The sequence below is a fragment of the Berghia stephanieae genome, chromosome 9 (genome assembly GCF_034508935.2).
Source record: "Berghia stephanieae isolate SIO BIC M18660-M18661 chromosome 9, UCSD_Bste_1.3, whole genome shotgun sequence".
In the NCBI taxonomy this organism is placed as follows: domain Eukaryota; kingdom Metazoa; phylum Mollusca; class Gastropoda; order Nudibranchia; family Aeolidiidae; genus Berghia; species Berghia stephanieae.
This window is the reverse complement of record NC_088368.1, coordinates 22,201,913-22,220,374: the sequence shown is the minus strand read 5'-3', so window position 1 is coordinate 22,220,374 and position 18,462 is coordinate 22,201,913. Positions and strand designations below refer to the sequence as shown.

Below are 18,462 nucleotides of genomic sequence, written 5' to 3'. Positions count from 1 at the left end.
TCTCAAATTTAAAGCCATAGAATAGTCCAAAGGTAAAAAGAAAAAAGATTAAACTAAGCCAATCACCATTGCTTTGTTCTAATATATCATCTCTATATACCAGATGATTTAATGTGGTTGCGAAAGAAAGAAAGAAAGAAAGAGAGAGAGAGAGAGAGAGGAGAGAGAGAGAGAGAGAGAGAAGAGAGAGAGAGAGAGAGAGAGAGAGAGAGAGGAGGTAGTGGGGGGGGGGGGGAGGAAAGACTTCTTTACCAGAATAACTTATGTATGGACCTTTTGAATTCTATATCCAAAAAAAAAAAAGAGAAGAAAAGAGAAATAGAAAGAAAGGCAAAGGAAAAAAAAAAAAAAAAAAGAGAGAGAGAGAGAGAAGAGAGAGAGAGAGAGAGAGAGGAGAGAGAGAGAGAGAGAGAGAGAGAGAGATTAAAAAGGCAATAGGTACCTACAACAGGGGGGAAAAAAAACCCAGACCCATTTGTCCCTCCCCTTCCCCTTCAACCATCAAATAACTAATCAAAGAACACTACTGGTCTTCTGTGTCAATTGTGACATCTGGTGCCATACTGTCTGGCCCAACGTCATAAAAACGGGACCGTCACCAAATTTCACGAGACTGAGCACAGGTGTCAAAATATAACACAAGACATAATGGTGATTTTGTAGGTTTGAGGAAAATGTTTGACACGGCAAATTTGAAAAAGGAGGAAATGTGATGGGATGGGCGGAGATAAACTACCATTTAGGCGGAAATCCGCCTTTAGGCGGAAGATTCTCAGCCCTGGTTATATCAGCACCAGTAAAAAGGAAGAAAATGGGACAGTAAAAAGTTCTAGAATTACAATTAAAGCACCCAAGAAAAAGTAAGACAAAGGGGAACTGAGAACAAATAGGGATCAGATGTAGATTCCAAGAGCATACCACCAATGTACTTAGTTTGAAATCACCTACAAGTCTCATCCAGACACAAGCACAAAATCCAACAAAGAGGAATACACTCAAATGCTTACATTATACATCAAAATAAAAATAATAATACATAACAGAGAGATGATTTACAAGGAAAAAAATATCATCTCCCAAAACAATAACTATGCATTTGACTGTTTCCCTCCCAGCTAGGACTCCGGCCAGAGCCAGGACAAAACCAAGTAATCTCATTCCAAGACAAAGACAGAAAGCATGTTGGAAAATAGATAAAATGGGATAGAAGACACAGTATGTACCTCCCTGCCCGCTATGGGAGGTCAGGATCCCCACCCAGAAAATCCAAAAGAGGAATACACTCAAATGTTTACCTTATACATTCAAAATAACAAATATAATAATACATAACAGAGAGATGATTAAAAAGGAAAAAAATATCATCTCCCAAAACAATAACTATGCATTTGACTGTTTCCCTCCCAGACAAAACCAAGTAATCTCATTCCACGACACAGACAGAAAGCATGTTGGAACATAGACATGGGGGGATAGAAGACACAGTATGTACCTCCCTGTCTACTATGGGAGGTCAAGAACCCCACCCAGGACACAGCAAATGACCTATCTGTCCACTATGGAGGGTCAAGAACTCCCGCCCACACAGAAATCACTTGGGTTGTCCAAGGGGGATAGAAGAAGACACAGCAAGTGACCTATCTGTCCACTATGGAGGGTCAAGAACTCCCGCCCAGACAGAAATCACTTGGGTTGTCCAAGGGGGATAGAAGAAGACACAGCAAGTGACCTATCTGTCCACTATGGAAGGTCAAGAACTCCCGCCCAGACAGAAATCACTTGGGTTGTCCAAGGGGGATAGAAGAAGACACAGCAAGTGACCTATCTGTCCACTATGGAGGGTCAAGAACTCCCGCCCACACAGAAATCACTTGGGTTGTCTAAGTGAGCAAAAGGAAGAAATAAATAAGAATAAACAAATTTTGATTGACTGTTTTACTGTTTAATAGAACGTTGTAACAAGGCCCAAACTTGGAGGTAAACACAATGAAAGACATAGCAACTTGATCGATTTCAATGGAAGTACGTAGTCATAATGAACCGGTATGAAATAATGAAAAATATTACATATATACACATATTTACATTAAAATTAATCATTGTGGGCAAAAGATGCATATGTATGGTTTTATAAAATAAAGAAAGAAAAAAAAAAAAAGAAAAAATGGAAGAATAAAAGAAAAAAAAAAGGAAGAAGAAAAAAGAAAAAATGCAAGAAAGAAAGACCCACACAGTATAATAATGTACGTAAATGCTAGAGTTATGTATTACTTTTCTTATAAAAAATATGTAATGCCCGATATTTAAAACAATCAAATCTCATCTTCCTCGATTCCACAAATAAAAAATAACTTTTAAAACATAATAGATATAATCAAACAACATATTGAAGGAGAGTACGTGATAATTGCAACCAACTAATATTTACCCATAAGTGTTTTTCAACTGAAGAAATTATGATAAATGCAATTAACAATAATCAAAATAAACTTCAAAGGTACACTGTATTTTCTCAATATAAAATATGATTACCAAAAAAAAGGCGTCATTTTCATCATAACGATTGTCTGCAATGAGACAGTTTGGGACAAGCTCTATGCCAATGATTGCATGATTGTCTGCAATGAGACAGTTTGGGACAAGCTCTATGCAGATGATTGAGCGAAGCATTTAACATAGTGAGAGGGGAAACAAATCTCATTAAGTTTGGAACGCAGGTCACTTTGATCCAAAGGCTTGCCTGCCTTCAAGTGAATTTTTCAAACAAAAAAAAAAATCAAAGCACAAAGTTGAAAATGTCTGCTCCGTGAAATGAGGCCAATAATGCAAATTATATAATTCCTCTCCTAATGTTATTAATAGGAACCAATCTGGATCAACGTAAGAACTGATCAAAAATAAATTCAAAGTAAATTCATGAAAATCTGGCAACATGAGATAACAATCGATAGATTTAGATAAAATACCAAATCAATCTGTTTTGAAGTTAGCACCAAAAAAGGAGAGAAAAAGATGATCAAAACAACAACAAAAAATCCTGAAAACTTGTTTAAAAACATTTCCTTTTGTTAACTACATTTGAATGTTTAATTCATGATTAAAACGTTAAATTTTATACCAAAATAATTCCGGTCAATGAAAACAACACAAAAAAAAAACAATTTTAAAAATGGTAGGATAGCCTTTAACTCCAACAACTGCTACCTCAATCAACGACTCTCGAACATAAATACTCAGAATTAAATCAGCTTTGAGTAACATTCTGATTTAGGATGCTGGCATAGAATCCCCTAAGGAGGGAAACACACAGATAGTTTATAAACTATTGACTCTCTCAAGTTCATATGTGGGAACCCGATCAATTTTGTTTTGATCTTTAATTATGGTGAACTCAAGAGTCAATGCACAGTCACTCAGAGAGATAATTTACAGAAAAGATGTCTCAAACATGAACACACATACTAGCATCCTACTGCTTCCCCCACAGAAAAGGACTCCAGCCAGGTAAAACAAAGTCGTCTCATTTTAAAACAGAAAGTCACAGACAAAGGAGACAAAGCGTTCATAAATGATCAATATCCATTCTCCATACACAGGGTATGGACTTTTGGCTTTTTCAACCATTTCCCATTATTTTGTCTTGTTTTGTTTTGTTTTGTTTGTATTTTTATACTGTTTTTTTTTCTTTTTGTTTTGATTTTTTGAAATTTGGATTACGAATGAGGATTGAGGAAAATCATTGATTACAGTAGTTTGACAAGACTGTAATAGTAGTATGTAAAAAATGGTATACTTCGTTTTAAGTGCCATCAATCTTAATGAGAAATGGATTGTGTAGTTTATTTACAATACAACATTGAGCTTAAGACAAATACTTCGATTGGATTTCACTAATTCCATGCCTATTTTATTCTGTTCAACACCAGCTCTTGGTGCCTTTAAATTAAAAAAAATAATAATACATCATTTAATGCAGTCGGGAGGAGACCCCCAGTCAGATCCCCTCTTTTCTATCGGGGCGGGGGGGGGGGGGGTAAACCCCTTCACCCCTAACTTGGGATACTATAACCTAATGAAACATGTTTGCCAGCGCTTGCAATATCGAAACTCATGGGAAACACAGTAAGTAATAATGGCGTTGGCCAGAGTCGTAAAAGACAACTGACTCAGCAAATTGTTTTTGAAATTAGAAAAATCACACCATTTATAATAATTAAACTTATCTTAAATAGTCATATTTATTGGACAATACAACTAATTGAAAGTCCATTATGGCTAAAAGTTTAAGTAAACTGAGAACTTTGAACTGTATGTGTGTGACATTGCCTCTATGTGTGGATACTTACTGGCGCTATATTAAATACTAATAATAATCATGATACTACTACTACTACTACTACTACTAATAATAATAATGATGACGATAATGATGATTGTGCGGCTATGTGGTCTAATGATATGACACTCACTTTCGGATCGGAAGGTCCTGGGTTCGAGCCTCGCGCTCGGTGCATAGTTGAGTCCTTGGAAAAGGCTCTTTACTCACTTTCTCTCACCGTACTAAGGTGTAAAATGAGTACCTGGCTGTTAACAGCGCTGTCTATGTCCGAAAAATTGTAATATCGCCTAAGAGGCGTTATGTTCCGTCCTACATGTTAAATGTTGCTGTTGACCAGGGACCCATTGTAAAGCGCTTTGAGCACATTTAGTGGATATTGCGCTATAAAAAGCTCAATTTTTTTTTTATGATGATGATGATGATGCCGTTTGCATGTAGCATGTAGGGCAAATAATGTACACGTGCCGTCTTGCTCGACTTCTTTCAACTCAAACAAAACAACTTAAATCATTTATTCCAAAATTCGTTGACAATGCCAAGATCTAATTCAAGAATCACATAGTTGTGTGGTTGGACATCTTGAAGCAAGTGCACAGTGAGGTGAGAAATCTGATGAATGTTTACAGATAGAAAGTTTATTCACAGATCTCTGTCTGATTGGCCTGGTGAAATTCCATAAATGATTAGAATAGAATAGAATAGAATAGAAGGTATCGACGTCGCTTGATTAGGCCACTGGCCTGTCGCCGAGTCTTTCCAGTCACTGATTGTCTTGTTCACAACTGATCTAATGCAATTCCCTACCTGATCTTGTGATCAGGGGCTAGCTACACTACACTTTCTCTACTGATATTTTGATCATAGCTATTTTGGGTGGGAGGCACTTCTACACTATGCATATTACTTTCCATCACAGCATCTAATCTATTCTTGAAAGCATTGACGTTCGGCGCTTTAACGACATTTGCTGGCAATGTGTTCCAACGTTCAATAACTCTCTGTGTAAAAAAGTTAAATTATCCATTTGGTCAAATTTGACTGTATAAGCTTGATACCTTAGTGACTGAGGCACCTGCTTCGCGGTGCCCAACCACATGACAATGTGCTTCTAAATTAGGGCCTCGCACTGTCAATGAATATTAGAATAAATTATTTAAGATGTCATTTGAGTTTGTTGGAGTCAAGAAAGACAGCAAATAAACTATACATTTGATTGTGTCCCTCCCAGCCAGGGCCAGGACAAAACCAAGTAATCTCATTCCAAGACAAAGACAGAAAGCATGTTGGAAAACAGATACAGGGGGATAGAAGACACAGTAAGTACCTCCCTCCCCACTATGGGAGGTCAGGAACCCCACCCAGAAGTGATGAAAATAAACTTCAGTTTGCATATAGTGCGTATCGGATGAGACAGGACACTCATTTGTAATGAACAAACTCACTTGTAATGAACAAAGACAATCTTTTTTTATCAACAAGAGAAAACACTGCAACTGGCCAGGTACTCATTTTACACCTGAGTACAAAGAGAAAATCTGAGTAAATCTGAAGCAGAATGTTAAAGCAATGTAATGTTATTGCACACAAAATGAGTTTCAATAATGCACATCTGTCACAGATAACAACCCTTGGATTGTGTACTTTTGATTTAAAATCATTTTAAAAATAAATGAGAAATGTACATAGTGTAATTCAACTTGGACATAGACGTGAATTTAAAAAGTCTCAAATTGTTTTGTTTTTTTTTCCACTTGTGTTCCTATCGAACCTAAATTTAAAAAAAAAAAAAAAAGAATCCAGAAATAGAATCAATAATAAAGATCGAATTTTGTCAAATAGAAAAACCCGCTTACATCAATTTTATCTGTAAAATGTGACAGGTCTTGATATTGATAATAGCTTCACCATTCTCAGGATACCAATAACCATAAACAGTATATTGGAGCTCGGAGCTCCAAGAAAGAAATAACACTGATGGAATGGAATGGACGCTTCAATGAAAATAATAGAGACAGATAATGTGGATGTTTCTGGTATCCCCTTTGTCAATAAAACATGAAGAATGAAACAGCAAAGACAATTGAGATATATGAGGATGGAGTTGTAAAGGCAAAAAAAACCATGTTTGTTTTTGTTAATTTGGCTTAACTACGTCCTGAATGCTTCATTCATTGTGTTTTGTTGACAAAGGGGAATTTCAAACATTCCACATCATCCGTCTTTTTACATTTTAATTAAAGCTTCCATCCCTTTGATAGTGAATGCTACTGATTTTATCAAGTAACATTTTATCGAGAGTAACACATCATCGTTTGTTGAGGTTTCCGGCCAGGTTCGTGTTGCCATTACCTTGACCCTCGTCATTCAAAGCAGAGGACAAAACGCGTCCTAGATTAGCACAAAACATGTTGCTGCTACCAGGAAGAGGGGGAGGAGCTGTTGCTGTTGCCTTGGGTATGGAGGCAGCGGTACTCAGTAATTCATTTTGGTCGGTAAAGCCAGGGGCTTGTTGCGGTATGCTGGACGTTGACGATAATGAAGGAAGGTTGGATGAGGAGGAAGGAAAGAATGATGGCCTTAAAGTTTGTTGTTGCTGCTGCTGTTGTTGTTGTTGACAACGCAGCAGTAATTGTTGTTGTTGCTGTTGTACCAACATCTGCTGCTGAAGAAAAGCTTGTTGTTGTTGCATTTGTTCCATGCTTAGAGGAAGTGAGGGCATCATGGGCTGGAGATGTAAAAAAAAACAACACGAGATATAAAGTAAATATATATAAATATAAACTACAGACAAATAAATACACTACAGTGCAACCTCTGGATAACAACATCCCTGAATAACGACAACCCCTGGATAGCAACATTGACTTCTGTTCCCAAATATTTTGCTATATGTTATTTGTAATAAAAAAAAACCCAAATAGTAACATACACTTCAGTAAAACCCCCGTTTAGCTACATCGTTATAGCAACAAACGGCAGTTGAAACCGATGCTTGAAATCTGACCATCGTCATCTCATACTCTCAATCGATAAAAAAAAAGGCCTTTTTTCCTCCCAGTGAAATCGTTTGTTACCGACCAATCAGAACACAATATGTGGGCGTCCCTGAGATAATCAGTCGCATGGTGAAAAGTTTGAACAGAGATATTGACAATTTAAGTCAAGAGGTCAATTTTTATGGAAAATGAGTTATCAAAAATCTTCTCAAAATTAGGGTTTCACACCCTAGCCCATGCATATGACCATAATAACTTCATGAAAAATCACCCGATTTGCTTTCAATAAAGATTAAAATGCTTAGGAGACATTTGGGCTTTCATGAAATTTAAAAAAAACAACGCAAAACCAAAATTTTCACCATGCGACTGATTATGTCAGGGACGCACACATATGTTTACTACACTGCGTGGAATCAGCACCAGTTTGTATGGAACCACAGCAAAAGAAGATTATTTGTGGATGGAACTCCATTTACTTTCCCTGTTAACTAACTGTCTGAGGTCAGTGATGGATGGAGGTTAATTGATATCAGGCAATGCTGTGTCCAATGGGGGCATTTTTGTTGTTTTTATGTTTTTAAGGGTTTTACGGCGCTTGCAACACATTAAGGTCTTTTGTTGTTTTTTTTTAAGGGTTTTACGGCGCTTGCAACACATTTAGGTTATATCAGCGCCAGTAAAAAGGAAGAAAATGGGATAGTAAAGAGTTATAGAATTACAATTAAAGCACCAAAGAAAAAGTAAGACATAGGGGAACTGGGAACAAATAGGGATCAGATGTAGATTCCAAGAGCATACCGCCAATGTACTTAGTTTGAGATCACCTAAAAGTCTCATCCAGACACAAGCACAGGTCCCAACTAAGAGGAATACACTCAAATGTTTACCAATTATATAATATAATATGTAAACTAAACATAATACAATGTATAACAGAGAGATGATTTACAAGGAAAAAAATATCATCTCCCAAAACTATAACTATACATTCGACTGTTTCCCTCCCAGCCAAGGAGCTCCGGCAAGGATCAGGACAAAACTAAGTAATCTCATTCCAAGACAATGACAGGAAACAATTGGGAAACGGGTATGGGGGGATAGAAGACAGAGCATGTACCTCCCTGCCCACTATGGGAGGTCAGGATCCCCACCCAGACATTAAGGTCATATCAGCGCCAGTAAAAAGGAAGAAAATGGGATAGTAAAAAGTTCTAGAATTACAATTAAAGAACAAAAGAAAAGGTAAGACAAAGGGGAATTGGTTCAAATAAGGAACAGATGTAGATTCCACGAGCACACCGTCAAAGAACTTAGTGTGAGATCACCTAAAAGTCTCATCCAGACACAAGCACAGGTCCCAACTAAGAGGAATACACTCAAATGTTTACCAATCATATAATATAATATGTAAACTAAACATAATACAATGCATAACAGAGAGATGATTTACAAGGAAAAAAATATCATCTCCCAAAACTATAACTATATATTCGACTATATCCCTCCCAGCCAAGGAACTCAGGCAAGGATCAGGACAAAACTAAGTAATCCCATTCCAAGACAATGACAGGAAACAATTGGAAAACGGGTATGGGGGGATAGAAGACACAGTATGGACCTCCCTGCCCACTATGGGAGGTCAGGATCCCCACCCAGGGGGCATTTTTGAATATTTATGGTCTTATATTATAATACAGTTGGGATAGCCAGGAAAACAAGGACAGCTTCTTTCACTTTACTGTTTTCATTTCAAAAGTCAATTGATTTTCTAAACTTTAGTCCAAATTTGATATAATAATGGTTCATACCTAGTTGTTCTTTTTTTTTTATAATATCGTAAGATGTAAATCTACTAATTTTAAGTGCTTGTAAATTTTGGTGCACTTAAATATTTCAATATTCAAATCTCATCATCAGCATCGAATGGATTTTGATTAATACGTTTTAAAAGTAGATGTGTTCATCTGTGTTCTTGTGCGATATTATCATATTGATAATATTAAAAACACAAGATTTGTCAAATTACTTTATGTAAACAACACCAAATCCTAAAAGAAACAAAAAAAATCAAAGAAAAATCTGTGTTTTCAAAATCTAGTATTTTTACAGACACAAAAAAAACAAAACAGGATTTGGCAGCTCGACTGCACTATGAGCTAGGAGGAAGGGAAGGATGGAGAAGGGGGGGGGGGAAGGAAGGAGAGGAGGGGGAAGGAAGGAAGGAGAGGAGGAAGGGAAGGAAGGAGAGGAGGGGGAAGGAAGGAGAGGAGGGGGAAGGAAGGAGAGGAGGGGGAAGGAAGGAGAGGAGGGGGGAAGGAAGGAGAGGAGGGGGGAAGGAAGGAGAGGAGGGGGGAAGGAAGGAGAGGAGGGGGGAACTTACATTTGTGTTCATCATGCCCATCTGAGACATAAGCAGGGAGTTCATGTTCATTTGTTGTCGCAGCATCTCCCTCATGTCCATAGCACCACCAACGCCACCAATGCCACCTACACCACCACCGCCTACCCCAGCACCCAATCCAGTTCCAAACCCAGCAAGACCACTGGCACCCATTCCAAAGCCACGGCCAATACCGCCCAGACCACCACCACCACCGCTTCCACCAAAACTGGCCAGCATGGATGAGGATAACGACGATGCTGTTGGAGCTGCTTGAGATGCGGCGGATAATGATGAGGATGTTGCTGACGATAACGATGAAGATGTTAACTTTGGTGTGGGTGCTACCGTGGCTGTGATTGGAGCAACAGCTGTTGTCATGGTTGTAAATGGACGAACTAGGTTTTGTTGTGGATGCTGGAGTAAGGAAGACGATGCTTCAGACTTCACATACAATGGCTGGTCAGACTGTTGGAAATTGCTGGATGATGAGGTTGATGTTGATGATGATGAGGTGCTTTTATTTACAGCCTCAGAAATTATTTGTTTTTTGGGCTCATTCTTTTTTTCTGAAACGAAATGATAAATATTTATGATGCTTTTCCTCAGTGCAAAAAAACAAAAACAAAAAAGAAGAAGAAGAAGCCAATGACAGACAAGCCACAAGCAACTAACAATGTTTTATGACTGTAAATCACTGAAGTAGTGCCGCGCTGAAGACCGGTCTGGACCGCGGTCCCACGGTCTTTTAGCTGTGAACCGAAGACCGGTCCCATAGGGGAAGACCGGCGGCGGTCCTCACTTCTTATCACCTTTCAACTAGTGCGGGGCGGTCCTTGCAAGGACCACGGTCCTACGGTCTCGCGCCATAGCCTACTACTTCCCAGGGTTGCCAGATTATTTTTCAACAAAATGCCAGGGAAAGACTCAAAAAATGCCAAAACACTCAAAAAAATGCCAAAGTCTGTTGACTCCCACCCCCACTAAGAAAACTACTCACTTTTGATAGACAATTTACTATCATATCCTGGTGGCTTGTGTGTTTCCTTTTCTTTTTTTCTTTTTTTTTGAATTATACTAAATTTCCCGTTGGGGTAATTTTTTACCTACTGACTACTAAGTGGAGTGCTAAACCACTACACAACGGTTGGATTTTAAGAATGAAAAAGAAATACATTAACATGAAAGGTAAATACGTAAACATTTAAATAATTATTGACAATTAAGAAAACTTACTGTTTCGTGTTTCTTATGAAACTTAATTAAGAAAAGGTGTCATTTGAAGTATAATATACAAGAAAAGAAAATGCCAAATGAAAATGCCAAATGCCAAATGATTTTTCTAATGCCAAACGGTTTTCAAAAATGCCAGATTTTTTGAATCTGGCATTTAAAATGCCAAACTGGCAACCCTGCTACTTCCCCAGCGATTCGTTGCTTCGGTTGCCTATCTTCCACCAATCACCACCCATCCCACTTAATTAATCGCACCCACCCCCCTTTGCCATACACTAAACGACACAGACGACCATACAGGCAGACGACCACCAACCTCCACTCCGCAAACCGCCCTTTCGTGTGTGAGATGGGGGGAACAGGAGGCGCACGCCTTGGACGATTCCATTATACGGGGTAAATTTCAAAATTTACTACACCATAATGATCGCAATGACAATGATCTATGGTGAAGGCATGACCCCTCTTCTCTAATGGGTAATTATTTGAAATGTATGTGACTACTAAAGATGTGTGTGTTTGTGTGTGTGTGTGTGTGTGTCGAACCTAGCAAGTAGCAAATCCGATTTTTTGTTTTCTTTTGTCCATCTCTTGTCACCACTCCTTTCTATCGCAGTGTTGTCATTTAAAATAATACAATAATATTAAAATTTCGTTTGGTGTTTTTACTAATCAAATAATATGAGTTTCATTAGTTTCTTCCTTCCAAAAAACCCAGTTATAACGTCTGAATTTTAAAAAAGTCCAATAGAATATTTGGGGACCCCGATAGCTCAGTTGATAGAGCACTCTCTTTATACGCAAAGGGCCAGAGATCGATCCCGGGTGCAGTCGATTTTTTTCTGAATCCCTGTCTACTCAGCAATGAATGGGTAGCTGAGTTTGTTAGATCTGGCGAAAAGTCACCATCGACCCCTCTTATTACCTCATCCACCCCCTCTTATTATAACTTCACGTCTCTCTCTTACTCTTCAATGCTCGCTGCCCTCTAATGTGTGTGTTGGGGGGGTAGGAGTTGCGTGTGTGTATCAACGCCACGAACAACTCGATCAACGCCTTGGGCGATGCCATTATCTCCGTTAATGGGGATAAATTTCAAATTTTATTAAATTATCGAAGTAACAATGAAGTACGGTGAGCAAATAAAGAAGGCATCACCCCTCTTCTCTAATTAGGTTACAATTTGAAATGAGTGTGACTACTCCGTGTGTTTTACTCCTGTAGACCACGGTTTCTATCGTGTAGCGGTCTTTAACGGTTCAAGAATGAACGATCCCACGGTCTCAAAGGTCAAACCGGTTCGAATTTCCAACAGTCTCTCAGGAATGTTCAATGTCGAAAAGGACCGGTCCTAGGACCGGTCCTTGCGGTCTTCATTTCCCAAGGACCGTAGGACCGTGGTCCTTAAGCTTGCCAAGGACCGCCCCACACTACACTGAAGACATGATTGGAATCTAATTCGAACAACATGAATGAATGAATGAATGAACGAACGAACAAATAAATGAATAGGCAATCGTAATTTTTCAAATGCCTTCTACTGCCACGGGCAGAAAAATGTTTCATTACATGAGGAAGAAAAGTAAGACAATACACGCACAATTGATATGTAAAAGTTTGTCCATAGATGTAAAAAGGTTCTAAATATAAAGTTGATATCCTATTGATAGTTGAATACCCTTTGTGCTTTAATCATTCCTTAGTCCCAGACCGTGTTTCAAGTTCTAAATTCAACATTCAGGAGCCACCAACAATATTTTTTTTTTCTATTTGCATGCAAGATAAATTACCACAGAAACGATTGAAACACGTAGATGTGAAAAACTTTAGGAGAACGGTGGTGCATGCAAGTCTTTAGCTTTGTATCACCTGCAAAATACTCTAGAGGTTGTTTGCAAGAAGATGGAAAAAGAAGAAAAAGTCTTACCCAAGGACTCAATGAGAGCTTCCACAGATTTGATGTCTACACCAGAGCTTGTTTGTAAGAAGAAAGGAGAAGAAGAAAAAGTCTTACCCAAGGACTCAATGAGAGCTTCCACAGATCTGATGTCTACACCAGAGCTTGTTTGTAAGAAAAAAGGAGAAGAAGAAAATGTCTTACCCAAGGACTCAATGAGAGCTTCCACACGTCTGATGTCAATCTCCACTTGGTTCATGACATTCACCTCCGCCTCTGTATTGCCTGCCCCTCCTCCTTCTAGAAGTCTTTTCAAGCTTCGATTCCTATTTGAAATGAAAAAAAAAAATGAAAATAAATGGTTCTATAAAAGTGAAATCAATCTAAATGAGAGAAAATGTGTGAAAATTATTCACAAGGGCACTTACTAAGTCGTATGTTTAATGAGATGTTTGACACATCAAAAGTGGATGAAAAGAAGTCTGATTTTAAATATTGAATTGACATTATCTAAAATGAGTGTTTATTTTCCATGGAAAATTTGAATTCAAACTAAACAAAGGATTAAAAAATTAAATCATGACAGCAATCACACAAAATACTAAATGTGCTCAAAACACTTTACGAGGGGTCATTGGCCAACAGCAACACTCAACAAGCAGGACGAAACATGGTATCTGGTAGGCGATATTACAGTTTCTTCAGAGACAACGCTGTTGACAGTCAGGTATCATTTTACATCTGAGTTTTACTGAAGAATGTGAGTAAAGAGCCTTTTCCAAGGACTGAACGATGCACCGCTCTAAGCAGGGCTCAAACCCTGGAGCTTGCGGTCCAAAGGCGAGTATCGTATCACAAGACCACATAACTGCCCTAAACCTCTCTATCGATTTCCCATCTCTGTAAGAAGATTACAAAAAGCACAGTATTCCAAATTGGGTAAAAAATGTTTAGAAAGTGAGTGAAAAAATTAGAATGCATTGGAAACAAGAGTGATTACTTTTTAAAATGGATTTCATATCAGTAAACTTGAAGGTGGCTTTGAAACAATGCTTAGGGCAGAGGAAGACTTTCAAAGATGGATTGACTAAATGAATTTGGAGGTGTAGCCATACGCTACTACTATTACTACTACTATATCTCTCACTCTCACTCTATCCCATGACTGGTTGGTCGTTGGTCATCGGGGGGACTCTCGGGATGCAGACTTCACGATTCGACGCCACTCATCACGGTCTTGGGCCTTCCTCATTAGATTGTTCCACGTCAATCCTGTCCAATCTTTTCATCAGCCTTCTACTGTGCCCTGCAATATTGTCTTGCATAAGCTTTCGTGTCTTACGAGGTGACCAAACCAAGACAATTTCCTTCTCTTTACCATTGCAAGTAGTGGTTCTTGCCTTCCTGCCAGTTCTTTTACTTCGTCCAGAACACGTACTTACTATATCACAATAACCCAAAAACCCACGACGGGGCCCCCACTCACCTCTTCATTTGAAGCATCTTGAGTACCATGTGTAGGTCTTCCATCTTGAAAGATTCCTTCGAGTCGCTGACCACACTCTGGGTGTCTGTGGCAGTGTCCTCCTCATCAGGCTCCCCGCTCTCTGTGCTCTTATCATCCTCTCCCTAGAAAACCGAGTTAAAATTCCATGTTTTCAAGAGTGTCAAAAATTTGTGACTTAAAAGCAAAGAATGAACACATGTCAGGACATATTTCGTCTAATACAATTCCTCCTCCTATGTTTTAAAATCAGCGCTGATGGTGACAAAAAGGGAAAAAGGAGGAAAATTATGAATGGTTTTCTTTACGCCACATGTTTACTTCACCAACCACCACTTTTAGAGCCATTGAGATGATAAACTACTCTAGCTATCTTCTGTATAGTGGGGAAGCTGCACCAGTTTGTTCCACCACACATCAAATCTCTCAAAGCCAGAAAATTTGATTGAGGAAAATGTCTTTTTTCAAAAGAGGAAATTCCTCCTCTGACACAAAAAATCGCGGATTTCCGCTGATCCGAGGAAAACTATCAGCACTGTGAAATATATTTTCTTTTTAACCATACAACCCATGTACTTTCAATTAAATACATACACAATTTATACGACACACAGTAACAAAAGATTCACATTTCTTGATCTATCTCCATGTCAGATGGAACCAAAATTTTTATTCCATCCGTTCACTGGACATGGTCTATTAGAGATGTGAGAAAACAAGAGAGGGGGGCAGCGTGGCTCAGAGGTACGGTCTTTGCTTCATACCCGACAGGTACACCTAGTTTGATCGCCCACCGATGAACTGTGTGGCCTTGAGCAAGTCACCTTGCCCTAGCTCAATCTACGGTGCTGCACTGCGGCTGATGCCTGGGTTACTCCAATCTTCCCTTGGAATAGACCTTAGAGACAATTTTCCCCTAAAGGGAATTTTATTTTATTTATTAATTAATCATTTTTTTAAAAATGACTGCACAAATTTGAACCAAATTTGTTTCTCTTTGATGTTTAATTTCTATCAATCAACCTATCAGGTCCCCAAATATTTTTATACAAAGAGAAAATTAATTCAGTATAGACATATATACAGGTTCTATTTCATCACAAAGAAGAAAGCACAATAAAAGTAAAAAATGAAACGCAAGGCTCGTTGGACGTTTTACAAAAGTACCGGTGAATAGTTTTACAAGTCAAATCCTGAGAAAACTATGAGACCAGAGCCTTTTAAAATTGACTCAGCAAACGCTTCCTGAGCTGACAGATGATCTACCCAGACCTGCCAACCCTTCATATTCCAAAAGTGGAAACAGAATGTCAAAAAAAAAAAAAACTTGAGACAAAAAAAATAGGAATTTCTTAACAATGGATAATTCTGTATTGAAATGACTTCCAACTTTGTCACCAAACACATAAAGACAGTATTCCAGCACAGCTGGCAAAACTGCATATCACATGTATTAGGTAACGGAATGGGAAGGGGGAAAGGAGTGAAATTAAATTTCCTACTTAATTCCCTTTTTAAAATTCACCATTTTAATCCCCCCCCCCCCCCCCCCTCTTTCGTTTTTCTTCTTCTTGCCATCATCATCATTGTTTGTTTTGTTTTTTTAACATCGGAATTTAAGAGACAATGCATTGTGAATAAGGAAGAGTGAAAACAGGAATGATTCCGTCCAAAAGCGGAAGGGGTTGGCATGACTGTATACCCCAACCTGCCAAGTAGAGAGCTTGGCAACACTCACTATAGAGCTTGTAATGCAAATTTTGATACTGGAAGCTCCAAGATTCATCTGTGGTGTTTCATTCATCCTGTTTTGTTGATAAAAGGGAAACCCGAAACGTTCATTTGATCTGTTTTTGTAATTAAATTGAAGCTTACATTCAACTTCACGTTATTATTTATTTCTTCGAGCTTCGAGCAGCAACATTTACATTACCCAGTTTAACCAAATCATTTTTAAAAAATAATGAGCTGGGAATTGTTTTTAAACTAAAGAGATTTAGCCTGTTGTCTGACCTTCCAGTAAGGGTCATGGGGGTCAAACCAGTCCAGGATGGTGATAACAATGTCTTTGACATCTCCTAGGTTCTTGTCCTGGCCGTACATCTCCATCATCAGAGGCAGACTGAGGGAAATTCAAAAGAAAAAATGTGACGATTCAGAAAATCACACAGTTAGAGAAGACAGTGAATGTTACATTTAACCTGACACCTCAATCTGGCATCATGCTTAGGCGATGTGTAATTATTTGCAGGTCAGATAACTTATATGTTTTGTTTTGTTTTGTTTTTAAGGGTTTTACGGCACTTGCAACACATTAAGGTATTATCAGCGCCAGTAAAAAGGAAAAATTTGGGATAGTAAAAAGTTCTAGAATTACAATTAAAGCACTCAAGAAAACAGGGGTGAGAATGACTGGTCACAAAAAAGGAGGAAATTTTTCATCGTGAAGATCATGACCCATCCATGCGACCATAACCTATAAATTTGAATTTCACTCAAATTTACTGAGATGCGATCCAAAATTTGTCTTGTAGCAAGTTCTAACACGACTCAGTGGAATTTCAAAAGTTGAAAGTGTACTTACAACATTTGGTGGTTGTAGTTGGGATAATGATGTGGTGGCGGTTGTAGTAATAGCAGTGGTAGGGATGATGTGGTAGTGATTGTAGTAGTAGTATGGATGATTGTGTGGTGGTGGTTGTAGTCGCTGTGGTGGGAATGATGATGTGGTGGTAGTTGTAGTAGTAGTGGTGGTAGGGATGATGTTGTGGTGGTTGTAGTAGCAGTGGTGGTAGGGGTGATGGTTTGGTGGTGGTTGTAGTAGTGGTGGTGGTAGGGATGATGTTGTGGTGGTTGTAGTAGTAGTGGTGGTAGGGATGATGTTGTGGTGGTTGTAGTAGTAGTGGTGGTAGGGATGATGGTTTGGTGGTTGTAGTAGTAGTGGTGGTGGGGATGATGTGGTGGTTGTAGTAGTAGTGGTGGTAGGGATGATGTGTGTGGTGTTGTAGTAGTAGTGGTAGTAGGGATGATGGTTTGGTGGTTGTAGTAGCAGTGGTCGTAGGAATGATGATGTGGTGGTTGTAGTAGTAGTGGTGGTAGGGATGATGTTGTGGTGGTTGTAGTAGTAGTGGTGGTAGGGATGATGTTGTGGTGGTTGTAGTAGTATTGGTGGTAGGGATGATGTTGTGGTGGTTGTAGTAGTAGTGGTGGTAGGGATGATGGTTTGGTGGTTGTAGTAGTAGTGGTGGTAGGGATGATGGTTTGGTGGTGGTTGTAGTAGTAGTGGTGGTAGGGATGATGGTTTGGTGGTTGTAGTAGTAGTGGTGGTAGGGATGATGTTGTGGTGGTAGGGATGATGGTTTGGTGGTGGTTGTAGTAGTAGTGGTGGTAGGGATGATGATGTAGTGGTGGTAGGGATGATGATGTAGTGGTGGTTGAAGTAGTAGTGGTGGTGGGGATGATGATATGATGGTGGTTGTAGTAGTGGTAGTAGGGTTGATGATGTGGTGGTAGTTGTAGTAGTAGTGGAGGTAGGGATGATGTGGTGCTATTTGTAGTAGTAGTGGTGGTAGGGATGATGATGTGGTGATGATTGTAATAGTAATGGTGGTAGAGATGTTGATGTAGTGGTTTTGGTGAGTGTTATTTTATTCAGTGATGATAATAGCAATTGTCAAAAAGGAGGAACATTTCTCGGTCTATCGATCAAACACAAGCAAAGAAACCTCGTAGTTAGTCAGCTTATAAATACAACCCAAGAATCTCTCAAATTTAAAGCCATAAGTCCAAAGGTAAAAAGAAAAAAGATTAAACTAAGCCAACCACCATTGCTTTGTTCTAATATATCATCTCTATACTAGATGATTTAATGTGGTTGCGAAAGAAAGAAAGAAAGAGAGAGAGAGAGAGAGAGAGAGAGAGAGAGAGAGAGAGAGAGAGAGAGAGAGAGAGGAGGAGAGGGGGGGGGGGAGGGGGGGGGAGGAGGAGAGACTTCTTTACCAGAATAACTTATGTATTGACCTTTTGAATTCTATATCCAAATAAAAAAAAAGAAGAAGAAGAACAGAGAAATAGAAAGAAAGGCAAAGGGGAAAAAAAAGAGAGAGA

The 18,462-nt window shown here is 38.8% G+C and overlaps 1 protein-coding gene across 2 annotated transcripts in view; it reads right to left on the bottom strand.

Annotated features, from left to right (window-relative positions):
• Nucleotides 1–3,707: 3,707 nt before the first annotated feature.
• Nucleotides 3,708–18,462, bottom strand: part of LOC144979863 (uncharacterized) — a 99,864-nt gene continuing 85,109 nt past the window's right edge. For both annotated transcript variants that reach the window (XM_078927086.1, XM_078927087.1), the window contains exons 20-24: nucleotides 16,369–16,477; nucleotides 14,338–14,480; nucleotides 13,056–13,177; nucleotides 9,719–10,287; nucleotides 3,708–7,064 (exon numbers count right to left, since the gene is read on the bottom strand). In XM_078927086.1, the coding sequence (XP_078783212.1) occupies nucleotides 6,645–7,064; nucleotides 9,719–10,287; nucleotides 13,056–13,177; nucleotides 14,338–14,480; nucleotides 16,369–16,477 (1,363 nt within the window). In that variant the 3' untranslated portion in view covers nucleotides 3,708–6,644. The remainder of the gene's footprint in view (nucleotides 7,065–9,718; nucleotides 10,288–13,055; nucleotides 13,178–14,337; nucleotides 14,481–16,368; nucleotides 16,478–18,462) is intronic.